Source organism: Nematolebias whitei, chromosome 13, assembly GCF_014905685.2.
Source record: "Nematolebias whitei isolate Nwh7 chromosome 13, NemWhi1, whole genome shotgun sequence".
Lineage (NCBI taxonomy): Eukaryota > Metazoa > Chordata > Actinopteri > Cyprinodontiformes > Rivulidae > Nematolebias > Nematolebias whitei.
This window is the reverse complement of record NC_056510.1, coordinates 25,729,807-25,756,716: the sequence shown is the minus strand read 5'-3', so window position 1 is coordinate 25,756,716 and position 26,910 is coordinate 25,729,807. Positions and strand designations below refer to the sequence as shown.

At 39.3% G+C, this 26,910-nt stretch overlaps 3 protein-coding genes across 5 annotated transcripts in view; 2 read left to right on the top strand and 1 right to left on the bottom strand.

Annotated features, from left to right (window-relative positions):
* cbsb (cystathionine beta-synthase b) overlaps window positions 1-26,910 on the top strand; it is a 102,701-nt gene that overhangs the window by 29,292 nt on the left and 46,499 nt on the right. The gene's annotated exons all lie outside the window — the stretch shown is intronic.
* LOC119419670 (amyloid-beta A4 protein) lies at window positions 3,444-19,166 on the top strand. 2 transcript variants are annotated; one of them, XM_037687034.1, is made up of 18 exons: window positions 3,444-3,626; window positions 6,943-7,110; window positions 7,189-7,318; window positions 7,401-7,513; window positions 7,935-8,125; window positions 8,215-8,441; window positions 8,548-8,715; window positions 10,605-10,738; window positions 10,870-10,944; window positions 11,119-11,277; window positions 11,406-11,534; window positions 11,672-11,771; window positions 12,799-12,866; window positions 13,372-13,510; window positions 13,694-13,747; window positions 16,935-17,026; window positions 17,277-17,423; window positions 17,531-19,166. In XM_037687034.1, the coding sequence occupies exons 1-18, from the start codon at window positions 3,567-3,569 to the stop codon at window positions 17,630-17,632; spliced, it is 2,256 nt and encodes a 751-aa protein (XP_037542962.1). In that variant the 5' UTR covers window positions 3,444-3,566; the 3' UTR covers window positions 17,633-19,166. The 2 variants fall into 2 exon arrangements, with proteins under 2 accessions (XP_037542962.1, XP_037542964.1); XM_037687036.1 differs by lacking the exon at window positions 8,548-8,715.
* gabpa (GA binding protein transcription factor subunit alpha) lies at window positions 19,232-25,931 on the bottom strand. Of its 2 annotated transcripts, none has more exons than XM_037687039.1 (10): window positions 25,806-25,931; window positions 22,639-22,730; window positions 22,396-22,540; window positions 22,202-22,286; window positions 21,863-22,087; window positions 21,585-21,779; window positions 21,170-21,226; window positions 20,961-21,083; window positions 20,682-20,874; window positions 19,232-19,864 (listed from the first exon to the last, which is right to left on the bottom strand). In XM_037687039.1, exons 2-10 carry the CDS (start codon window positions 22,713-22,715, stop codon window positions 19,645-19,647), a joined length of 1,320 nt encoding a protein of 439 aa, XP_037542967.1. In that variant the 5' UTR covers window positions 22,716-22,730; window positions 25,806-25,931; the 3' UTR covers window positions 19,232-19,644. The 2 variants fall into 2 exon arrangements, with proteins under 2 accessions (XP_037542967.1, XP_037542966.1); XM_037687038.1 differs by lacking the exon at window positions 25,806-25,931 and adding an exon at window positions 24,353-24,437.

The window sequence follows — 26,910 nt, the reverse complement described above, 5'->3', positions numbered from 1 at the left end:
GAAGAGCCTTTGGGGGGTTTGTCACCACCATCAGATCAAAAATCTGATGGTGGTGACAGAAATCTACTCTTTCACATGCTATGGATGAGCTGTTCACATTAGCCATCTTGTTTCCCCTCTATTGCTAGCTACTTCAAACCTCATATTACAAAGTATAGATCTGTGTCATAATCTTATTTAATATTTTTTATACAAAAGATACAGTGGTGACATGTTATGGTTGCAACAGTAGCAGTGTCCAAAAATATGAACAAAGTTAAGAGAAACTAGTACACTTACATGAGCTTTAGTGGTCTTAAAGCATGCAGTAGAGCTGAAGATTAAAAAGAGGGGTCATACAAACAGCTCAGTGTGTGTTACACATGGTACCTCGCAAAGATTTAGGATCAACAAAGGTATAAAACAAGGATGTCCAATCTCTCCTTTGCTGTTTATTGCCGCTACAGAAATGCTTTCCATATCAATTAAAAATGCTCAATTCGGTCAATTATCTGTGCTAGGCAAAGAGTTTTCTATCAGTCAGTTAGCTGATGACACAACAATCTTTTTAAACAACCTGAATGAAATTCCTAAAATTCTCCAATTAATTGAACATTTTTCTAAGGCCTCAGGGCTTCAACTAAACTTAAACAAATGTGAAATTTTGCCTCTAAAAGACTGCCCTTTATCTACCGCTTTTAATATTCCGGTAAAATCTAATGTCAAATATCTGGGTGTGTATATAAATAAAAATAAGTCTGAATTAGAAAACCTTAATATTTGGGAGAAATTACAAAATTGCAAAACTCTTTTAAATAAGTGGACACACAGAGATGTATCTATTCTGGGAAGAATATATCTCACCAAAATGGAAAGTATTTCAAGGTTTATCTACCCTGCATATACATTAGGAATACCCAATTCAGCAATTAAATCTATTAATCGGACGAATTTTGATTTTATTTGGAAGCAAAAAACACACTATATCAGACAAGGTAATTTTTAACAGTTTGAAGATGGAGGATTGCAAGCTATTGAGTTTGACAGCCTGAATGGCACCTTAAAAATAAATTGGCTTTGGTCATTTTTAACCAATCAAAACGCTCTATGGTTCCATATTCCAAGCAAAATATTTTCAAATCTGGGTGGAGTTAACTTCCTTCTTAAATGTGACTTTGATGTTAAAAAGTTTTCCTTCTTTCACCAGCAAGTTTCATTATACTGGAGATTAATCTACAAACATAACTATAGCCCACACAACGCTCCCTGTGGAACTGTCGTTACATAAAAGTTAGAAATAAATCAATCTTTGCACATAAGTGGTTTGAACACGGTATTTGGTCTGTGATGCATTTATTCAATGATGGAGGTGTTATGTCTTTTGAAGATTTCACTGTTAAATATAACCTGCAAGTAAATAAAAGTGAATTTCAAAAAATTATTAGAGCTATTCCCCCAAACTTTTTATGTACAGCTAAAAGTCTTTATGAGAACCTGCTTATAGAAGTCCAGTTCTGCCTGGACTTCTGATTAATGGGCACAACATTACAAATAATAAACTTAAAAATTCTAAAATTAGGGACTTTTTTTACTAACACTCTGTTTCCCTTTGTATCTAACCCAAATTTTATTTCACATTTCTTTTCAAAGGATCAAGATAATAAAATTAGAACAAATTATTTAAATGTTCCCATTCCTCCAAAAGCTAAGGAAGTCCACTTTAAAACCTTTTCAGGGGTTTACCCCTCCAAGGAATTCCTCAGACTTGGTTTTGCAATTGATGACAGCACTTGTTCATTTTGTGATGATAATACTGAATCAACAGAACACAGTTTCTATGAACGTATGTATTGCAAAGCTTTGTGGGATGATGTGCACTACTTGCTTTTCCCTAAAATTCCAAATTTACGTGAATTTGCTAAGAATGACATTATTTTTGGATCCCTGAGAAAAGAAAAAAATCTTGAAAGGTTATTAAATGTAATTATTGTTATGGGCAAATATTTCATTCACAAGTGCTGCTTCCGTAAGACAAAACCATCATTCCCCACTTTTCACAAGGAACTCTGCCAACTCTTCTTATCTAAGACGTTCAAAGACAAACATCAAGGGGTGGAGTTGTTTCATATGATAAACAAACTGAAACTACTGGAAAACCCCTAGTCTTTAGTTGTTTATTTTTATTATTTTTGTTATTTTATTATATTTGATTCTTGTATTATTATTATTATTATCATCATATGGAAACATACAGTGCTGACATTGTGATGACATTATTATTATTATTATCATCATTATTATTTTTTAATTATTATTTCTGTTTGGAAGCAACCTGTGCTGGCTTTTTTTTTCCAGATTCGAATATCTCTGATTTTGTTGCCATATTTGTTGTAAATGCTGTTTATAAAATTAAAAAAATTAAAATTAAAATTAAAAAGGGGTCCTCAGGAATGTAGTTGACCTTGTATTGCCGGATTTTATTGTTTTTTTTATAAATAACTGACGGTGGTGACAAATATGAGGTACACATTTTGAGCAACCATAAAATAGTAGTAAATACTGTTCAAGACTCACTTTCTGTTCACTTTAATACATATTACAATAAACTCTTTCATGTGGTAAAACTATGATTCGATTAAATTATTACTTTTTTTGTTTTTTTTTAATAAAGTTGAACTAAATACCTCCTATCTGAGGACAAGTGATTTTGTAGGCAGTGGGCCAGCACATAATAGTTCAATTAATACAAACAAAACAAAACAATATTACATATGTGCAAAGGACCCTGGATGATAACCTTGATTCATTTATTTAAGAAAATGTTTTTGTTTTAATTAGAAATTAGCCCTTTTCGTACTGGGACATGTTTTTTGGCAAAGTTTCAAGAATCAGTAATAACATAAACGAGTTTATGCTGATTAAACACAAAACAAACAAAAAAACAAACAAAAAAAAAGTCTTGATTTGATGGATTATTGAGCATGAACTTTGATATTTAAACTGATTACATAAAACATTAATTGTTATGCAGCATGTAAAACACAACTTGTTCCAGAATAGATATCTAATAATTCCATTGTAATGGCGCTTTTGAGTTGATGAAACACTTTAATAAACTGTAAACATGCATCTCATGATTATCAGGTCTCTCTTGTAAATGAGTCCTCGAGGCTCAATGGGATTTACCTGTATAAATAAAGGTTGATTGATCATCTGTCTTACCTGAGACCATGACGAACATTAGGAACCCGAGCAAAGTTCTCATGTTTCTGCTGAGCTGCTGTTGACTGAATGGTGAAAGCAGCTTTCATCCTTTTATCTGGAGGTGGAAGGGAAAGTTAAAAAAGGGGAAGTTACAAATAAGCTGGAGGGGTTTCCTCCCACGCGCACGTTCACCTTTCTCACGCGGGTTACGCAGCTCCCCCCTCCCCTCCCCTCCAGTCCCGACTCATCCTCCAGCTTCACACCGCCACCAACCGGGAGAAAACTGGGAAGAAGCACCGGGACCCGGCGCTCTGTCGTCTTTCTCCGCTTGACACGAACCCACTCGTGAACAGAACGGCGGAGCTGTGCTCCAGGAGGTCGGCATGGGGGACTACGCGGCGTTTCTGCTCTTACTGGCGGCGACCTTGACGCTTCAGTCCGAGGTGAGTTACGGAGAAACCGCAGCCTATGGCGGGCTGTGGACGAGTCGCTCCCCGGGCTCAGACCCGTCCTGAGCGGGCCGCTCGCTACAAAAAGGCCCCATGCTAAAACCGAATAAAACCACCGTACAATGCGTCTTTTAACGTATATTGAGACGAGATAACATAATTGTTATTATAGCAATTTGTAGCTCTCGCTGCAATATGGTATGTCCTTATATAAATGTTCTTTAAGAGATAGTTTGTTTAAACGCCAACCTGCTAAATAAACAGATTTACTGCGTAGAATAAACAAGGCAGCGATGTGAGCAGTGTTCGAGGCCCACCATTAGATGTCAGTGATTGACAGCTCCGTACTGCTGCCATGTTGGATGTTTTGTTTGCCTCCGGATGTTTAAATGTCCACCCTTGTTCTGCTTTACGTGTTTTTAATGTACTTAAAAACAATCATATACATTTACCCGCCAAATTAAACTAGCAATGGGGTCAATGTAGCTAACCTTTGTTAGCTGTTAGAAAATGTCTGTCTTGGTGACGGACTTGTTAACGCAACAGCAAAACTGCTGTAAGCTAGCTCCTTCTGTTGACAGGCTGCATGTCAAGTCGCTTGGGTTTTTCTTAGGAAGCACTCGGTTGTGATTAGTGACACAGGGTTTGAGCATAGTTTATGTGCGGTGCACGGCCTGTCTGTTAGCGGACTTCCAGCCGCTAGCTGCGGGCAGGAGAAACTGCTGATGGAAAAAAGGATGGAGGCCGATTAGCTCCACGAAGCAAGATGGCGCCTGTAGCTGCTGCTGAGGCGGAGCAGAGATGCTGCTCAGGAGACTGAGCTGAGCCTGCGTTGTGTTAACTGGTGTTCGTGTCCATATGTCGGCCAGTGTTTATCCAATATACACTATTATATTTATTGTGAATACAGGCTGACTGTATTAACATGTAGTTGCTACCTGCTTGTCCTTCAGTGAAAAGTGTACAGTAAAATTAAGCGATCACTTCTTATCCCTTAGGGTCTATTTTTAGTGTGTTTTAAGAATAAACAAAACTTTAGGCGACAATTGTTCAAAGTTTGTCTAAAAATGTTCTTACCTTTTGAGCTTTACTGAGGAATTTTATGTATGTATTTCTGTGTTGACTGATTGTTTAGAAAAATCATTTTGGCTTTAATTGTGTAAGGATATGAATTATTAATTGTGCTTCTGGAAACACTGGAACAAATGTCTGTATATAAACCATAATAAGTTATGTTTTTATGAAATTCAATCTCTACTATTTAATTCTACTATTTAATATTATTATATACTTGAAAAAATGAATTGTTTAAATACTTTTTAAGGAACATGCAAGCAGCAACTATCAATTTTCTGCCAAATTACTTTCATATCCTGCTGGATTTAAATGTCTTGCTTTTTGTAGGGTTACCATGATTATCCAAGAATGGAAGGGTTTGTTTTTACTCATGTAATCCGATAAGATTTAATATTTAAGGGAAAGTGATTTTACTTTCTACCAGGTAGTTTTTTAGTAAAGGCCACAGGTAAAAGCGTCAACTTTCAAACTGTTAAACAGTTGTAATAGTTGCTTGATCTGTCAGACTGGTTTACACCAGTGTATTATGACTTAATCCTTCAACCAGGAAAAAGTTTGTTGACAACAAGTGGGTGGATTTGCGAATCGTCTGCCTTAAAAACTTGAGCAGGTTGTTTATATTTGGATCAACAGATTTGTACGGAATAATACAACAGTTTGCAGGGTCAAAAGACAAAAAATCTTAACTTTATATATTATTTGGTTTATTAGTTTTATTCTCTGATCTGTCATGTTGCCTTCTCACTCCCATCATTCATGAGATTTTTGACAACAAATTACCTTGTTCCTCAAAATGAGTAAAACACATGGGCTGCGTTAAACCGGACACTTAAAACATGAGCTGATGTATGAACAACAGCATTATCCTACTGGCTATTCAGGTCAGAACAAAAGCTTTTTCTGCAGAGAAAAACAATCCTCATCAGAAGGCTAAAGCTACGCAGATAAATACAGGCAAATGTCAACAAAATTTATGGCAGATCTCCGATTTCTAAAAAGTCTGACCTGATGATTCCGATTTGGGCCGATACCGATTTTGTTTTATAATCAACACTGCCAGGTGTTACAAGGTCACAATACATCTTCAATTTTCCAATCTTATTTTATTGAAAAACATACCCTTGAACAATATCCTAGAAACAATACAAACTTGTTTTAACTGGCCATGAGGTCGTGCTCTGAAATATAAATGAAGTTCAGACAATCGATGTTAAAACTAAAATAATCGGTAAAATCAGTTTCTCGTGCAAGTATCGGACGATCTCCCAAAATTAAGGAAATCGGGGCCAATAAATGGTGCACCCCTAAAATGGTCTCATTTAAAGATTGAAAAATAATGATTTTGGTCAGATTACAGAATAAGTCTTTATTCAGATATGCCCAGAAAACAAAACACACCAAGGCCATTTGTTCCTATGAATACAAACAAAGAGAATTGTGTTACAAAACTTCATACTTGCAGATACTAAAAACCTGTTTTGCATTTAAATGTTTGTTTCATGGGCAGCATGGTGGCACAACTGGTAGAGCTGCTGCCTCTCAGCGAGAAGGTTGCCAGTTCAAATCCCAGTCTGGGGGCTTTTCTGGGTGGAGTTTGCATGTTCTCTCCGTGCATGCGTGGGTTTTCTCCGGGTACTCCAGTTTCCTCACACAGACTAAAAACATGCATGTTAGGCTGATTGGTAACTAAATTGTCCCTAGGTGGGAGAGTGAATGGTTGTTTGTCTCTATGTGTCCTTGTGATGGACTGGAGACCTGTCCAGGTTGTGCCCAGCCTCTCGCACAGTGATTGCTGGACATGGGCACCAGTGACTCCCGTGACCCAAAATGGATGAAGCGGGTAAAAGATGATGGATGGATGTTTGGTTCGTAGTTCATTGTTAATTTTCTAACTCACAGTCTTATTCTCTAATGTTTGGAATGACAAAACAAACACTTTTTGCCTCCCTGTTCTAATTCATATTTCTGAGGCATCTGAAATACAAAGGGTCAAACTTTATTTTTACTGGCTGCAGCTTCAAAAAGTCATTTCTTATATTTATTTCTTGTAACACCTTGAATTTGTGGTTATGTATGTTAATTTGAGGCGGCCTTTATAGTTATTGTTTGCTTTAGACACAATCTGATGCTGAAATGAGATGGGTTAAATGTATAAAGGCTACATGAGAAGGTCTGTTGTATTCTTTTCAAATTATTTTTAGTATATTATGATTGATGTCTTTTTCTGTCCCAGGTGCCTGTGGATGACTCTGTGGGTTTGCTAACTGAGCCCCAGGTGGCCATGTTCTGCGGGAAGCTCAACATGCACATCAATGTACAGACTGGGAAATGGGAGTCCGACCCCTCTGGCTCGAAGAGCTGCATTGGCACCAAGGAGGGCATCCTGCAGTACTGCCAGGAGGTATTAACAGAGAGACAGTTCTGCGCAGAATTGTAAAGAAACAGGCACGCCAAACAGTGAATTGTCCTTTTTTATCAGGTGTACTCGGAGCTACAGATCACAAATGTAGTAGAGGCCAACCAACCCACCAGCATTCCAAACTGGTGCAAAAGAGGCCAGAAGCAGTGCCGCAGTCACACGCACATCGTGGTGCCGTACCGCTGTCTGGGTAGGTAGTTATGTATTTTAAGTGTGATGGATTAGGTTTGAAAGGAAAAACGCAACGATTAAAATTATGTCTGCGTTTGCAGTTGGAGAGTTTGTGAGTGACGCCCTGCTTGTTCCGGATAAGTGTAAGTTCCTGCACCAGGAGAGGATGGATCAATGTGAGAGTCACCTGCACTGGCACACCGTGGCCAAAGAGGTGAGGATGGGCGCTAAACAAGGACTTTATCAGTCTCATGCTGTGACCACCTCAGTTTTACTGTATCTGGTAATGTGTTGCCTCCACTTGTCTTTCCTGATTGCACTCATTAAATGACTCGTAACTCATTCTAATGTTTTTTTTTACTGTACTTGTTTAACCTCCTGTGAACAGCCTCATCATTTTATTTTTTTATGCTTCTTTTACTCCGTTTTTTTCCTCAGTGCAGTCATTTAACAATTACAGTTTTTCGTTTTATAATAATTATTTTAACTGATGCTGGAGTAAAAAGTCAGTCTTTAAGCTTCAATAACCAGTCTGAATGATTAAATGATTTAGCCGGTGATTTTCGAAGCTGTTTATATGAAAGTCACTGAAGTGATGATCAATGACTTTTGTCCTTATTTTATATGTAAATTAGTCCTGTGGCGATCGCTCGATGAATCTCCACGACTACGGAATGCTGCTGCCGTGTGGCATCGATCGTTTCCGAGGGGTGGAGTTTGTGTGCTGTCCAGCAGAGGCGGAGCATGTGACGGACAGCATGGAACAAGAAGGGGAGGAGTCTGATGTCTGGTGGGGCGGAGCTGATACAGACTACACAGACAACAGGTAACATGGTTGTCTCTGATTGTGCGCACACACACACACACACACACCTGTTGATGCATAAACTGAAGTAGTCGCTCTTGTTTCTGCAGCATGACCCGCCCAGCACACACAGAACCAGTCTTCACTGAGGACGATGAAAATGAGGATGAAGAGGAAGAGGCCTTTGAGAGGGACGAGAACGGAGATGGTGATGAAGAAGACGAGGAAGAGGACGGCCGTGAGCTCGACGAACAGAATAACGATGAGCGAAATGCTAACATCGCCATGACAACCACTACCACCACCACCACTGAATCAGTTGAGGAAGTTGTGCGAGGTAAAACATTTTTTACCTTTTGTTGTCAGTTTATACATTTCATTTCAATTTCAGAGTTTGAACTTTACGTTGAATTTAAATCTACTTGTTGTGTACACAACCTCAGCGGTGTGTTGGGCTCGAGCGGAGTCGGGCCCATGTCATGCCATGCTAAAGCGTTGGTACTTCATGCCTGAGAAGGGCCGCTGCGCTCCCTTCTTATTCGGGGGCTGTGAGGGCAACAGGAATAACTTTGAGTCGGAGGAGTACTGCCTCGCTGTCTGTAGCAGCTCGAGTAAGTCCCTGGACTGGAGCCGGACCCTGATGTGTCCATCTAACCAGCCTGAGTCCTGTCCTCAGGCTTCTGCTGAATGTTCATCGTCTCATTACTTTCTGTCTCTTGCAGTCTGATGACTTTTAACCACTCAGAGCCCTGATAACTGAATTCAGCTGAGCCCATTTTAGTGTTGTGTGGAGCATGAGAGCCTTAAAGTCATTCATCTTGTTTAAAAAGCAAATTTGTATTTTTTATTGACAAATGGAGGAGAACTATTTAAGAAGTCACAGCAAGTGTCACTTTAATACTCTGCAAACATTCAGTCAAAAGAGTTTGCTTTTACTACAGTTGGTCATCTGTGTAACGGTAAGCAGTTTTTTAACCTTTGTTTACCAGGCAAATGCACTTGAGATCACAGATCTGTTTTTATAAGAAGGCCTGGGCCTGTAGGCTAAAACAGGAAATAAAACATTTTTCAGTTTGTTATAAAACATAATGCAAAGTATCAGTTTTAAAACTTTGCTTTTGTAATTGTTGAAAACTTAAAAGTCATTAAACAAGTGACTTTTTTTCCTTAATTTATTTTATTGTCAGCAGCCTAAAAGATCAGAACAACTTTGAATCTGTTTGCAGAACATGAGTGCAGCCTTTTAGTTTACTGATTTCAGTTTTCACATCAGGGTGGACTTCTTACGGTAATACCAACAGATAGCTTCATATCGCAAACAAACAGGAGAATAATGTCTAGCCTTGTAATAAAATTAAAATGTTTTTGTCAAATATATTTTAATTTAGGAACACATTTTTTACTCAAAACATTTGGCACCAGTTTTGAGCAAACATAATTAAATATATTATTGATTATGGGCCATTTTCAGCCATTCATTAGTGAGTGTTTGAGCCAAGCAGGATTATAAACAGTGTTTTGTTATTTTAAAGTAAACTGCACCCTCTGTGTTCATGTAAATAAATAACCCGTCAAACAATTCAACAGAAAGCTTATTAGTTTAAAACAGCAGAAAAAAGGAGTTGTTACTGGAAATTCACTTGTTGAATGTATTTTGTTTGGCTTGCTGGCAGAGTGTAACATTTCTCCTGCCAGTAGGTGAATTGTTTACATTTTTTTCTGAGCCATCAGTTTGATTGGTGATGTTTGAACTCAGGTGTGTTAAAGAAAAGGACATCACATAAAAAGCCAGCAGTCCCTCAAGGAATCTTTTCCAAACAGATTCACCAATAATAGTTGTTTATCTCAAATCATTTCGTTATTTCTAACCAGAGATACTAACCGAAGCTTCTTGCAGCATGAAGACAAAGGCGTGCGAGCTCTGAACTACGTCGGCATGTGTTCCTGTTCGTGTGCATTTGCATGCCTGTGGTTTGCAGGTCTCACATCTGCCTCTGAGTTGGTCAGTGTGATAATTACGTCTGAACCACCTGAGTGTTTATGTGAAGCAGGGAGGGAGCTCTTTAAGGTTAACAGGTTTGTTGGCTTGTTCCCACCAGGAGAACTCTCCTGTGTGGTCTACTCTGACCCTGATCCTGACTCAGCTGCGCTGCCTCTTATCTGCACAACCCCACAGTAAACAACAAGCACAGATGGACGCATGCCTCACTTGTTTTGGAAAACTTTTCACCATTGGTCCTCATTTAACCCGTGTATTGTTTACAATGCTACATGTGTACTTTTTAAAAATACTTTTCCTTTTATGTCTAACTTCTTATGTGATTAACCATCTCAGTTATCACATAATTCTTTACTGTTGCATCTGAGGAGTGTATTATGTTTTACTCTAACAGATGTCACAGCTTTACTTGGATTTTTTTTATTTTCTGCATCCTTTTAACATGAACTCTTTAGCCCTTCTGGTTCAGGACCTTGTGCTCCATATTTTGTTCTCCCCTAGTCCCCACCGTGGCCCCAAGCCCTCCAGATGCTGTGGATCAGTACCTTGAATCTCCAGGAGACGACAACGAACACACCGATTTCAGGAGGGCTAAAGAAAGGCTCGAAGCCAAACATCGCGAAAAGATGTCCCAGGCACGTGTCCTTTCATCTCAAATATCTGATGGAATATTCTGTTTTCAATTAAATACGTTTATCTTCAAAAAAAGAGACTAATTTGTCAACATGAACTAATTAATTTTACTAATATAACTGTTAATGTTCAGGTGATGAGGGAGTGGGAGGAGGCGGAGAGACAATCCAAGAATCTTCCTCGTGCAGACAAAAAAGTCGTCATCCAGGTATAACTCACCAACTTTCTGCTATGTGTCCTAATCTTTCAGTAAAATTATAGAGACAGCGTCCTTAGTAACTGTTAAAGAAAATCCAGTTCTACATTTTATAAGTAGTTTTTCCTTTTGAATGTGTTATTTCTGGTTTCCGGCTCAAGCCTGTAAAATTCATGGTATGTGCAGCACTTCCAGGACAAGGTGGAGGCTCTGGAGCAGGAGGCAGCAGAGGAGCGACAGCAGCTGGTCGAGACCCACATGGCCCGAGTGGAAGCTCTGCTCAACAGCCGCCGGCGCCTGGCTCTGGATAACTACCTCAGTGCTCTGCAGGCCACCCCTCCACGGGTACAAACACAACCTTGCATGTGTCTGTGTGCACACTTCTGGACATTTTATGAGAGGGAAGAGATTAGGAGGGACAAAACACGATGCTCTTGGGGTGATCATCTCTTTAATAATTCTGCCCCCACCAGCCCCGACAGGTGCTGAGCCTGCTGAAGAAGTACGTCCGTGCAGAACAGAAGGACAGGCAGCACACGCTGAAACACTACGAACACGTTCGCACTGTCGATCCCAAAAAGGCTGCACAGATCCGACCCCAGGTGCTGGAACAGACTCTCAGAAACTTTTATTTTTATTAGAGCATTTAAAACTAGAAATTATATTTATTTTGAAAAGTTTTATATTTTATTTATTGATAATAGAACTTAGAGCGTAACCTTTTTTTATTGACCTTTAGGTTCTGACGCACCTCCGTGTGATTGATGAGCGGATGAATCAGTCAGTAGGTCTGCTCTACAAGGTGCCGAGTGTGGCTAATGAGATCCAAAAACAAGTTGGTACGTTTTCAATTCAAGTATTCATTGTTTTAAAGGTCGCATGCTTTTTAAAGGGGGTCTGTTTGGAGTCAGTAATCAGTGTCTTACCTGCAGCAGAACGTGATCACCTCTTTACAAATGTTGTACCAATCTTGGTTTCACATTATCTTAAACCAAAAAAGAAGCAATGGACAATTATGTTCAATGGAAAAATATAAACACATGCCAGACATGTTTGACTTTATCGCAGACTCAATTGATTGATGACCAGATGCATTGTTTTCTCTTAAGAACAATGGCATGTGCACATTGTTCTGAAATGAGGAAACGGTGGTAAAGTTAAGCTTTCTAAGTGATAAGGTATTTAAATATAAAAAGGTTGACTCTGCTGGGAATGTGATTGAGATTTGAGTTGTCTTCATGCTACAAAAATACTCCACACAAGTTCACTTGTTCCTCTCACTGCTAAAACTAAAGAAATACCTTTTTTGTTTACACTTTTAGAAATATGTGAGTTTTTCTTCAGATAGATTCAGCTATTGAAATATTTAAATAAAAACTATTGCTGAATATCTTATGATGTGTGATAGATTGTGCATTCAGTTGTGCAAGTGAAAGTCTGCAAAGAGTTTATTTTCAGTCAGACGGCACAAAAAGACATCCGGATGAGAAAGTATGAGCTCAGACGAGTCACAGAAAGTCACGGGGACCTGGTAACTCAGACACCAAGGAAGAGTTTTAAATGCACTCCATCATGAAGTTTGGTCATATCTTTGCCATGTTGAAATCAGATATAAATATATTGATTTGGTCTAGTTCTGCTATTTAAAGGACCCTTAACCTTGTGAAGGGTTTTACAGCATTTCTGAAGTTCACCTATGATTAATATGCCCATAAAACCAAGTTCTTACACCCAGATGTCCATGATTAGGCAGAAGTTTTTGATGATGTAACCTGGCTTGCTGTTTTTCTCTCACTCCCACCATATTTCTGCCTCCCATTCATCATCGTGCAGTTCTCGCTCTCATGGCATTCCTTTTCTTTGTAGCAATTATAGTGCAGCGTGTTCAGTCCGAGCTGTCTCAGCAAGTCTCCTCCCTGCAGAGTGACGGGCGGGTGAGTCAGGCTGCTCCCACACACATATGCCTTTGCCATATATAAATACCTCTGAATGACATTAAGTTGATACAAAGTCATGACGTGCACAGAAACTTAGATACTGACATGTTTAGAAATGGTAGATTTATGAGGAAGTCACAGTAAGACACATAGAAAACATGGTCCAATTATTGGAATCTGTTGCTCGATATAAAAAAAATAGTAATGTTGAAGTAGCTGTGTATTTAATTAGAGCCTTCAGTCTTCTTAGAAAAAGCTATCAGCACACCGCACCTTGATTGAGTTATATTTTCTCACGCTTTCTTACAAAAAGACTCAACATTTGTCAAATTGTGGGGGTGTCTCTTGTGCACTGTCGTCTAAATCCAAAACGCAAAAGGCTTCAGACTTAAATGTGCTGTTTACCATAGTTTGATCTCAAAGTATCAGTGTTCACTGGTTTAATAAGTAAATACTCATCAGGATTCAGGATGTCCTAAATAAAGTTCCTCCGTGCTCGCAGGTGGATGGCAGGGTGAGTTATGGGAACGACGCTCTGATGCCAGATCAGACCTACAGCTCTGCTCCGTTGGATCCAGGTCTGGACGGCCTGGGCTTCATTCACCCAGAGAGCTTCAACCAGCCAAACACAGAGAACCATGGTAACACACACATACACTAGAATGCACACACTTGTTCATTAGGAAACTAAATCAAAACATAGCCTGTTAATAACAGTTTAAACATTAAAAAGTTCATATAGCTTATTAAACATTATAATCCCAGCTGGACTGATAATTGATTTTTTTAAAGTCTAGTTTGGTAATTCATACCTTTTTCTGTAGTTGAGCCCGTTGATGCTCGTCCTAATCCAGAAAGAGGGCTCCCAACACGACCTGGTATGTATCTGTGCTACAATCTAATCTCATTGACACCTCAAAACGTCATGGTGGGGATAATACTTAAGACTATGATGAGTATAATACTGTAAGTGTAGACGTCTCCACAACGTTCTCATTTAAAATGGTTTACATTTTATTTTGTATGAACACTTGTGGTCGTAACTTTGCCAGTTCTTCATCTGTCACCACCACCAACTATGGTTTCACGTTTCCCCAAACTAAGAGAATTGTAAAGCGTTCAATACAAAAACAACTGGACTTTATTTGTAACAGAAGACGTTTCGCTCCTCATCCAAGGAGCTTTCTCAATTCAAAGAGCAGAGAGTAAGGGATTCAGGTTATAAGGCTGAGTGAGATAAGACACACACACATATGTAGATTGGCAGTTCACACCTAAACACCTTAACAGTAGGTCTTTGTTCATCTAATTATAATTTTGAATTCATCATGTCCTGGATGACTGAGAATCTTCACCAGCATAAGAGAATTGTCAAACTCCAGATGCATCTTTTTCTTTTTCCCACAGAAGAAAAGTCACAGAGCTAGAAGATGTTAATCATTCTTAATCATATTTGTATGATTACAAATAGCTGTAAGGCTCTGTAGTGCCTTTCACGTGTGGAGTACCTCAGGGATTTATACTTGGCCCCCTTCTGTTTTCCTTTTATTTACTCCCTCTGGGATATATTCTCTGGAAACATGGTGTTACTTTTAATTTTTATGCTGATGACAGCCAAATTTAAGGGCCATTGAAACAAGACAAACAATACTCTTTGAAACAACTCCTGGAATGTATGACAGAAGTCAGAGCCTGGATGTCACAGAATTTTTTTTACATTTTAATGAGCAAAAGACCAAGGTCTTGTTTAAGTCCAGTGATGGGTCCAAAGTCCATGCTGATCTAGGTCCTTTAACACAACATCTGACTGAGACAGCAACTAACCTGGGTGTGAGGCTGGTCAATGCTTTTAAACTAGATGCACAGATTAAATCAGTGATCAAGTCCAGCTTTTATCACTTGAGACAACTGGCCATAGTCAAACCTTTTCGGTCACAACATCATTTTGAGATTTTAATCTATGCTTACTGCAGTGTTTCCCCTACCATTATACAAGCGGGGCGCCCCGCCCCGTCAACAGAACCAAGCACCCCGTCTACCGAACCCCACCCCCACCTACCTGTCTGCACTGACGTAACGCTAAACTAGCGTCTCGCAATGCAGGTGCACTAGCTAAAAAGCTAAAAGCAGCCTCTTCCTTCACGCTGAACCCTCACGCTGAACGCACCCCCGCCACTCGAAAACTGTCAGTACAAACAGCGCACAGCTCAGATGTGCGTCTCTGTACCCCCCACCCCCCCCCCCCCCCCCCCCCCCCGGCAAAAAAACCCCAAAAAAACTGTCTGTTCAGACAGCGCGCGGCTGAGATATGTCTCAGTCTCTCTCCTCTCACACACCCAGCTCTAAAATTGTCAGTACAAACAGAACACGGCTGCCTCTGTGTCCCCCAAAACTGTTGGTTTAAACAGCACGCTGCGCAGCTTAGGACGAGTCGCCGTTCCAGCCCCCCCCCTACTGGACAAAAATCACAGACAAGATGAGCACCCCGCCATGGCAAGTTATCTAGGGGAAACACTGTATTGTATATTGCAACTTGTCTGGACTACTACGATGCACTTTACGTCGCTCTGAGCCAGTCATTACTGACTCGACTTCAGCTGGTTCAGAATGCTACTACTCACCTTTAACTGGTACCAGTTAAAGGTGAGGTGGACAAGCGTTCTCAGTCACTGACCTTAAACTGTGGAACGAGCTACCTCTGCACATCAGACAAGCTGACTCACTTCCTGTTTTTAAATCTTCTCTGAAAACACTTATTTTTCCCTCTTTGGCTTTGAACTCAGCTTGAAATATTGGTTTACTGTTTTTAATTACTTTTTTTAATTGTTTTGACAGTTTGTTGTTTTATGATTTTAACAGTTCATCACTTTTACTGTTTCAGTTGATTTTATGGTTTCTATGCTTGCTTGCATGTGTTAGTGTGCAGCACTTTGGCCAATGCCAAAGTTTTTAAAGTGCTTTATAAATAAAGTTGTATTGTATTGTATATTTGTATGTGCAATAAAGCCTTCGGTAGACAATATTTGCAAGTAAACAGTCCTAACAAGTTCTTCTATCAAGCACTCTGTGTTGTGTACACCAGTAGTTCCCAAACATTTCAGCTTCTAGCACCTAAAATAAACGTGGCAGAGACACAACTTCATCTGTCACCGGTTCTAAACACATAAACGGTGCTAATTAAACAAATGCATACTGACTACATAAACAAGCTCATCAATGGGACCTTTTTAAGGCAACTTGTTTTTATACTCTTGGAAAAATTATGGTAAATATTAGCCTTTTAAGTTAAATTTGATTTGTGGAGATCATCACATTATGGCCCCTAACTTGGCATTTTATGACCCACAGTGGGGGGTCCTGATCCTGACTTAGTGGTGTCCACTAATGCTCACCAGTGCTCACACCCAGTGGCGTCTGTGCATCTCATGTTTTTGCTCATACTTTAGTCACTTGTTTACTGTGTTCAGACATCGAATTGATTTAGATATGCAGTTTAATGAGCAGTTTAACAAGTGTACCTTTTTATTGTGATCAGTAGCTATATGTACTCGTAAACATATAGTTTGTTTCTTTTTGAAAATCAGGTCAAGTGTTCCTGAATGGAAACTCTTGAGACTTGCATAAACTTTCCCTGTAAAACTTATCAAAACAAACAGTCCAGTTAAAAAGCCTTGATTTTTAGTTTGGTTTAGCTATTTTTATGCCATATTACCATAAAAACATGTTGCCATATGAAAGGTAATGTTAAATTTATTAGAATATAACTGTTACTTCCTGTTGCTATCAAACTTTTCAACTCCTCCCCTTTTTCTACACATAGGACAATAAAAATAAAAATTAATCCTACACTACAGTAAACACTTTAATGTTTCTGTCTGTACCTGTTTTAGACCTTAATTATTGGTATTTTTATATTCTCTGTTATTTGTTATATCTTGTGTGATTCCTGGAGTATGTTCCTTTGTATTGAAACTCTGGCACAACAATCAATAAAGTTATCTTGTTTCAAAGATACGTTTACCTCTGATGCAGATTTCATGACTCAATTTATTTGTTTGCTGTCAGTTTCTGCACTGAAGCCGGAGGAGATGCCAGAAGTTCGGATGGATACTGAAGAAAGGCAGAGTACTGGATATGAAGTTTACCATCAGAAACTGGTATGGAATTCAGTACAAGAATTTCTTGTCTATTATTTTTCCCAATAATTATTTGTTTACTTGAAATTCTGTATTTTTTTTAATCAATATAAGTTTATTTCTAATAATTAACCTTATACCACAACAATACAAACATGTTTTAAAAATTATATTTTTCTGAAAGTAGTCCAGTTGTTCTTATGTTCTATTGAAATCTTTTTGTGGAACGTGCACGTTTTTGTTAATAGCTTTGTTCTTAAATTAATGCTAGGTCTTTTTCGCTGATGATGTTGGCTCCAACAAGGGAGCCATTATTGGGCTAATGGTTGGAGGAGTTGTCATAGCAACCATCATTGTGATCACTTTGGTGATGCTGAGGAAGAAACAGTACACCTCCATTCATCATGGTGTAATCGAGGTAAAAAGCTAAAACGAGAGCTTTAATTTTGAAGCGTCTTTTCATGCGGTTTTGTGTTTATCTGCGTAAGATGCAGCTGTTTTACGAAGTTTCCTCCTGTTTTGAAGGTGGATGCAGCTGTGACACCAGAGGAGCGCCACCTGGCCAAGATGCAGCAGAACGGCTACGAGAATCCCACCTACAAATTCTTTGAGCAGATGCAGAACTAAACGAACTGTTTCCCAACATTTCTTTTCGTCGTCTAGTCCCTTCCTGGCCCCCCAGCACTTAACACTTTTCAGTTTCTCACCTCGTTTGCAGACGTAAGGATGTGAGTGTTACTGCAGAGGCTGATTTTCATCCTTCATACTAAAGATAAATCTTTGCATGTGAGTCAGAAGTTTGGGCCAAAGGAAAATGGCATGGAACAAATCTTTTTTTTTTGTCTTTGTGTCATTGTACAGAGCGAAAGTGTCCCATTAACAGGTTAGACAAGGGTGCCCTGATTTACCTGCACGCTATCAGCCAATCACAGGTGTTTGTACTGGAAGAACCCTTTTGTTTATAAAATAAATATCACCTCACACTCATCTGCTCCAAACTGACCGGGCGGGGGTTCCAAGAGCTCCTTACTGCACGATTGAAGGGTTTCAAGTATGTTTTACAGAAAAGGACAAAAAGAAAAAAAAAGTTATAAATATTATACTCAAAATATATCAAAGCTGAAAATATTTGTTTTTGTTTTTTTTATGTGTAATATATTGAGAGACTAGCTGTAAGTAAATGTAGTGCATGGCAATATTGATGACTGATTAAAGTATAATGTATGTGGAGATCCTCAGGATGGGTGGGTCCTCTAGATATTTTAGCAGGATTGTATATTTGTGTCTTCTTTGTGATCTTGTGATATGAAGAAGAAAAAAGGTATTCAGAATCTGTTATGCTTTGTCGTTGCACAGATTTGGCTTTAATTGAACCTTTCTGCTCATCTCCATGCTTCAGTTGCGTTCGCTGCATGGGCAAAATGCTCGATGATGTAATTTATGACGCGTACTAGTCTAAAAGGAAGATGATCGTGTTGCTGTTTGCGTTCTATGCACTGTCATGTTTGAAGTCTTACCACCAAATATTCATTGTTTTGATGCCAACTGTCTGCACTTTGTGATTTTATTTTTAGGATCTAGGTTTAGCTTTACTTTTTTTTTTTTTAGGAAAGCATATCATTCCAAATTTAACTCTGCTGTCTTGATTGTAAATATTTGAATGTTTGAGGTTTGTCATTTCCATTTGCGCTGCTTTGTGTCCAAAGTCCCTTTTAGTTTTACCGCAACAACGCAGGAGTTGAATTATCGAAATGGATCCATTTTCCAAATGCTTCAGTCTCCACATACACCTCACTAAATGTTGTTTTCTACATTAGCCGTGTACACGCGTGCAGTGCTTCTGTTTGTCCTGTGCTCAATGTTTCTTTGCACATTTGTCTGATCTGTATTAGTCTTCAAGAGGCAACAACTGACCACAGCCGACTCCAGTAGACATGTTCAACTCTGTTAATATGAATGTGACGTGCATATTCTGCATATTATCAAAATACAACACATATCACCTCAAGAAGTGTACAGACACCGACTGAAGCTCTTAATCAGGTGAATGTTTAAAATGATTTTTTTTCCCCTCTGTGTAGTTTCATGAAACATTTGCTTAAAATATGAAAAGCTTTCTACACTCGGCATACCGTAAATAAAGTTTGAATGTACATATTGATATTTGACTGCTGCTGTTTTTCTTCAGAGGAAGCACTCCACACAAAGCTGTTAAGAAAATGCTCCTGACTTTATTCCCCCCTAGTGGACAAAAAAAGGTCCAACAATTTAGGAAATGAACACTAAATAAAAATACAAAACGGGTCCTTTTTATAAATGGAAAATATGAAAATACCTTTGCCCATGTGGCTATCAAAAACACGAAGTATCAGTATTTACAGTGGAAAAGATCCTGAACTACAGAACACCAGCTATGAACTGGGTTTTCAGTCACGCTCGAGCGTTCAGTCGGGATAACGACAATCTAATAAAGACGTTCGCTCCCCACGCTTCTGCTCGGTAGAGTTAAAGATAAAAACTTCATCTGCCTCAGTTTAACTTGCATCAAACCGTCCACACCGATCAGGGATTGGACTTCCAGCCGGCGTGGGACGGCACAATTTCCTTGCGGCAGCTGAGGAGCATGAACGTGGCCTCCTTCAGCTGTCCTTGTCGAGCGTGGTGGCCAGGGTCACGGTGGTGATGGGCTGAGCGAGGCCGTGCATGTGCAGGCGAGTCATCTTCTTCTGCTCGCACTCCGACACCAGGTTGTTGAGTTCAGCTGCGCTGTAGCCAATCAGAGTCCTCAGGTCACACACAAACTTGTAGACGAAGCGCTTGCCCTGCACCTTGCTGATCATGTCACCATCATAGTAATACCTAGAAAATACAAGTACACATAAAAAGTAGGTCAAAATTAAATCAGAATGGTGCGTTGCTGATTTAATGTCACCTTTTAGTCATGCAGTGAAAATGAAAGGCATTTCTAATCTGAACTCAAACCTATATTTGACTTTAGATCATTTAATTTGATAAAACTCAAGACTTTAAATGAAAAACTAACTTTCTGCCCTTCACCTGCATGCAAACCCTTTAAACAAAGATCACCTGCAACTGATTACGTTAAATAAATTTAGTGTTTGTTACCACTGATTTAGCTTTGGTGGCCATTTTACAGTTAATGTACGTATGTGTACATACTACTTTCAAAGAGTATCAATAAAATGATCCATCCGTTATCTTCAACAGCTTTTCTTTCTGGGCTGTTGGGATCGCTGGTGTCAATGTCCAGTAGTCACTTTAAAAACATAAGCTTTGCCATTTGATTTTTTTTTAACAATGACACCAGCTACAGTATAAACAGTGTCTGAAGATGTTTCTACACGTCGTTTCAATTAATCAGTTTTACTCAAAGAAACCAGTTCAGTGAGCTGAAACCTTTCATTTCTCTCTTGTTTTTAGCTCAACCCGGGCACAAAAACACAGCGTTCACGCTTTTGACATGGCTCCATCAGTACATTTTATTTGTGCTCTCCCTTTTGTGGATGCTTGTTTTTCCTCTGGGCCTAAATGACATTACAGCCTTTGAACCAACATGTTCCGCTTTAACTCAGGGTCGTCCCTAAACTAGTAGGTTTGAGTTCCAGTGTTTATATTTGTTTATTTAAATGTATAAAATCAATTGAAAGCAACAAACCTCAGGGCTCGACTGAGCTTCTCATAGTTCATCGTCGGCTTGTTCTTTCGTTGGCCCCATTTCTGTGCTACGAGCTCGGGCTGGTTGAGTTTGAACTCTCCCTCCTCACCGACCCAGGAGATGCAGTCTCGTGCATCTTTGTCCGTCAGGAGCTCCAGGAGGAACTGCCATAACTGGATCTGACCGTTGTTTCCTGCCACCACACAAACAGGATGAAACTATCCGGCTTTTCTGCCCGAGCGTCTACAGTGAACACTTCAGAGCCTGCGCGTGTGGTACCTGTGCGGTTTCCAGGTGAACTGCGCTCTTCTCCTGATATTCGGGGTGTTCTGGGGCCACGGTTCTGTTTGAGCACCTTTATGGCCGTAGGTGAGGTCACTTGAGTTGGAATTATTTGCACGGCTGGGGAGATGGATGAAACAAGTCAGGTGTATGCAGGTTTACAGAGAACAGACAAAGAGTTTCGACTTTAACACGACAACACTTACGCTGATCAATAGTGACCGTGGCCTCCCCTCCAGACTGATCCTGGCTGGCCAACACATCTAAAAAATAATCCCACAAAGATTAAATGATACAACAAGTTTGTTAAAAATGTACGACTCTTCCAGGATCAACGTTTCCCCTAAATAACTGGCCTTGGCAGGGCACTTGTTGGCGGTGAGGGTGGGGTTTAGTGGAGCACTACGTTACTAATGCTAGGTCGAAGCTACGTATCCTGTGGCTACAACCTCGTGGAGGAACTTTTGGCACCGGGGGTTGAGGGTGATTTTGGTAGGCAGGGTGCTCGGTTCTGTTGACAGGGTGGGGCGCCCTCCTTGAATAATGGTAGGGGAAACACTGGGGATTATTTCTTCCTTTGCCGATTTGTAAAAACACGTGACTCAACCTTCGCTCACTCACATTTGCGCAGGAGCTCCAGATGGCTCCACAGGATCTCTCCGTTGGGCACTTTCTGAAGAAACTCCTCTTGATTGAAGCCGCAGAGGTCTCGGCCTGGGATGTGAATGCTGCCGATCTCCATTTCGTCGATGTTGAACTCCTTCATGACCCACACGGCCCAGTGGATCACCTGATCAGCAGACCAGAGCATGGGGTCTGGACAACAGAAGGAAAAGCTCCATTGAAGAACCGCCTCGTCTCCCCACGTGGTTAATGCATAAACTAAAAGTTCTACTCACCGTATGGTATGCCGAGTCGGACCTGCTCTTTGCGGTAACCTTCTAGCGCAGCGGCCCAGCGTGTGACCTGCTCTGAGGTCTCATCAGACAGGGCGGACCGCTCAACTGCAATGAGCTGTCCCTCCTCCACCAAGGAGCCGTCTTCTCCGGCAGCATCGGGATCAATCACAACTTCTACCGTTTCTACTGGCTTCACTATTTCCAAAATATTCAGTTTCTCCTCTCCTAAGAAAGCAGAAAAACACAAACCATCAGGATTTAGCACACAAACTGCCATACATGTCAGCTTAAATGGAAAACTAGTATGAAACGTTTTGTAATTCCGGTGTGAACTGGCACCTGGTTTGGTTATAATCTGCAGGCTGAGCTGGACGGTGCCGTCTGTTTTTACTCCCTGGTCAAAGAGGCTGTGATCTGGATGGAGCTAAACACAAAAATAAGGCACAGTCAGTAGCACATCTACAGACCTGCTGAAATACCAACTTTCAACAAAATTATCTACTTGCCAGGATCCCATTTTCTTTTACTCTTACCGGAATATCTTGTAAGCAGATGTCAAAGGCATCCAGCGAGATTTGGATGCGAGGTTCCAGAAGCTTCTTCAAATTTCCGATTGGCTCATTGATGTCAATATCTTGCTGAATCAGATCAGATGCATTGATTGTCTGATCCTCAATGCTTTAAATTAAAAATAATATATATTTTATAGAGAGTTCAGGCTCTGGAAAGATATGCGACGTACAGGAAATGTGTGTTTATACATTTTTTTCTCTTACCCTTCTTCCAGGCACGCCTGTTTCTCCCGTTCGTCTATCTCTATCTCTATCATCTCCTCTGCCTCACTTTTAGACATGTTGTTTGGAGAGAGCTACAAGACAGTCGGTTTCACAGGAATTATTCAACAAACCTACACAAATTGTAAAAATAATTCTAAAGCAGAGAATGTTACAAAAAGTCAGATAGTGCACAGTCTGAAAAATATGAATGATGGATAATTTATATACTAGTGAATCAGCAACTGGCAGATTTTTTTGTCACCTCTGTGTCGTTTCTTCAAAACTTTGCTCCCAAACTACTTTCCTGTAAACCTTTTAAGTAGTTTTTGATCAATAATTATTTAGGCTTTCTAAAAACATTCCAACTGCTTTATGAACCCATTTTCAGTCCATTATTTAAGTACTTTCTGAATTATTTGAGATTTGCTTTATAAGTCCCATAATTCTCACCTAAGAATCATTCAGACGTTAAAACGTCTCCTAAACTCAAACGATGAACCAAACTGTGCTGACAACTTAGCAAAAAACTAAGTTGAAATTTAAATTTCACTCTACCTGCAGTCTGTCTATAAACACAGAACGGGTTCTCATTTGAAAAACACAATTTGTCATGTTCAGGCTGCTGCCTTAATATTGTATAATTTCACATTAAGTGTTTATATCTTAGATCCTTGTATACTGTTTCTTTTTATGCTTTATATTCTGTTTTTGTTCCTTGAGTACACAATTTTGTTCCACCTCATGTACCATGTGATGTGAATGACAATAAAAACCTTCACTTTAAGGCATTAAATTATATTTCAGCGCCATCAGACTGATTCCTGAAGAGCTATTAGATGCAAACATGACAAACACAAAATAGTCGATAGCATCAAAGAAAACTTTCGACGCAGTTAGCTGTACGCATATGACACATTTTGTAACACAGCAAACAGCGAGAGGGGGTGGCTGGGGAAAGAGCTGTCAGGGCCTCCCCGCTCTGGAACAAGTGGAAGATGATGGACGGATTTGAGTCTGCTTCTGTTTTAGGCTGAATTAGATGGCATGTCATTTGATTTGAAGTTGTTACTTACTTGTACAATGTCCTGCATTTACTTTTTTGTGAATTATGCTCTACAAATAGACCAAACTGAATATTTTAGTACCAACAAGGTGATTTCTAAAAGTATATCAGCTTAAAAATTTAACTTACAAGGTTCAAATATCTTTATTGTCATTCGCATCGGTGCAACTCGGGTGTTTTGACAGGAAATTGCAGCAACTAAAACCCATGAGATGAAACCCCAGTTACACCCAAAAATAGCAACGATATAAAGTAAAGAAACAGTATAAAAGGATCTAAGGTATTTGCTAAACACTAATAATGTAAAATAATGTTATATTAAACAGCAGCCCAAACATGAGTCTGAGTCGTAACTGATAGATGATGCCAAGTCATTATGTACATTTAAGAAAAAGATCAAAGCTGAATTGTTAAATATATATATATGAAGTAGCTTAATGTGTTTTTTGTATTAGAATTAGAAAAATTAGAAAGTTATTCATTTTGTTCTGTTACTTGAAAATTATCATGATTGAACTAATTGTTTGAAAAAAGGGGCAGATATAATAAGATTTGTTCTTCTTTCTGCTGCCTTTCATTTTAAATCTCCTGTATTTTTTTTATACAGTTATGAAACTGTTTTGTATTTTTAAAAATGAACAAACTTTATACCATTATGATGCATTTGTCCAATACCAGGTCTTTATGGATGTCCTTTTCTTATTAAAATACACAACTTTGGGGTACTGTTAATCAGCTGTACATAGTTTTTTGGCCTGACACTTCCACATTGAACAAAATTATGTCATGGTCAAGGAATGAGAACCAAACAGGAAATGAGTGGAAAAGGCAGAAAAAACAAGAAAAAATGAGGCCTTTAGAAAGGCTGAAGAACCAAAGATCAAGATCACGTTAAAATACTAGAAAAAGGTTTGAAAGGAAAATATGAAGTCTACTAAAGATTATAGTGGCCAGAGTGACACTTCTTTCAGTAGAACAAAACCTAATTTTAGTTCAGGTCGTTTTCATATGGACTATGCACACAAATGATTACACTCGGTCAGTTACTGCAGATATAAAAACGTGTTTAAGCTTTTAAAATAGTGATGCTAAGACGCAGTGCCATGTTTTGTGGTGGAAGGCCTCAGCCTCGACTCCTCATTGGCCGTCAGGGACAGTTCACTCACAGCCAACAGGGGCTAACTCGAGGGCGAGGCTGTTACGTTTAAAGCCTAACTAATAGGCCGTGGAAGACAAACAAATAGCACATATAGATTATTTTGTCTTAATTAAGTGCTCGGAAAAACTACATAGAATTCCAAACAGCTAGCGTGGCTATGAAAATAGCTTCGGTCTGTTTAACATGCTAGCTACAAAATGATCAGCGGCGCGTGGGCGAGGCAGCATTACACAACCGTGGATCTGCGCGTGCTAAACAAGCGTCAAAATATCCCGAAAACGCACAAAGCGTCGTGACTTTAACGCGTCTTTATTAGAGCACTCTATAACTCTGGATGGAGAAAACTTTTAAAACGGAAATAGAATAAACGGAAACAAAACAGCATAGGGCAAATGGAAAGGAGCCGGAAATCCTGGCTAAAGGGTTTACAGGCGTCGTTAAGACTTCCGAGAGCAGCTCTGATCGGTGCAACTCGGGTGTTTTGACAGGAAATTGCAGCATCTAAAACCCAATGCGTGTTTAACAGCGGCCGATTATTAATAACTAGATTTTTCTAAAGAAATATGGACTAAAAAGCAGCTTTTGTGCGTCGGTTTGGATACCTACTGTGCGTTTTGTAGCCGGACGGTGCTCAGCGGCAGCTTCTCGCCTGAACCACGACTGCTCAGATTTAAGCTAACCAGCTGAGGCTCTCTGGACACAGTTTCTCCTTTTGCAGCAAAGAAGAAACACTTTAAACTGCTTTCTATGATAAAGTTAGCCTAGCTTTCCACTTAAAGTCGTTGTGCTTTCTGGCTTACTGGGGTGGGCGGCCTCTTCCCAGTACGCTCACTAGCATAAAGGCTAGCTGCGTTAGCTTTGCTAGTAGAGCTACAAAATAGCGGGAAGGGAGTCGGACCCCTCACATGACCACAGTCAAGACGCTCATATTTAAACCATCCGTACCTTTTACAGCTCACACTTAAAGATGATCAAAAAATATTCTGCTGTTGGAGATAAACAATCAAAATCCATACGCTCGAGTTGTTTCTTGCAAGTTTTGGGCCAACTACGGTGTAATGTTAGGGAGGGGCGGGGCCTAACTGGTAATACTGAACCTGGAAAAATAACTTCTAGTACACAAAAATGTGGAGTTGTCCCACTTTTAACCTGTTTTCAGCAATACTTTGACTAAAAAAACTTTTGTTAGACACGTGTATCCATAAGAAAGTTATCCTCAAATGAAGCTGAACAAAGATGTTTGTAGTGATGTCTTATTTCCCCTCAATTAAATTCATAATAGATATTTTTGTCTTGTTCTATTTCCTTTGTGTGAGTCTTGGCTTTTGTGTACTCATATACTTTTCTCATCTTAATTTAGATATTCATGCTTTATGTAGAAAAGCTCAGTAATTAATTGGTAACCACAAAGGGTGTTTAAAACAATAGTTTACGTGATTATTTAGTAGAGCTAGATTTTTCTTATGAAACATTTAAATCCTCTACTGGTAAGAAACACCTGTGGAGGCTCACAGATGTGCTTATAGAGCATGTTGTTTATTTGTTGAGTATGTGCAAAGTGTCTACGTGGCTTCATGCATATATTAATTTATCAGTATATGTTTTGTGCAGTAGAGGTTATGTGGTTAATAAATAGAGGTTTATTGCTCCATATTTCTATCAATTCCTAATTTGTATGGTTCAAAAATCGGACAAAGTACATTTATTTCACATTTTTTTTCCACTATTTTTGCTTTTTGTATAGATGACATAAATACAGTATGTTGCGCATAAGTGTCAAGTTTGCGAATTACATTCACTATTAAAAAAAGATGTTTAGTGTTTTTTTTTTATGTCTTTCAAATTGTAAATTGCAAATTATAACCCCTAATCTGTTGTGATGTGTCACACTAATCATTGAATGCATGTAAAAAAAATATTTGCCATTTATGTAGACTTAAAATATCTGAGTTCCAGTTTTGTGGCACCAACATAGACATAGTTTGTAGCATAAACAGTTCCCAATAATTTTACTTGTTAATAAATCTTTGGAATCCAGGAAAAGTTAAAC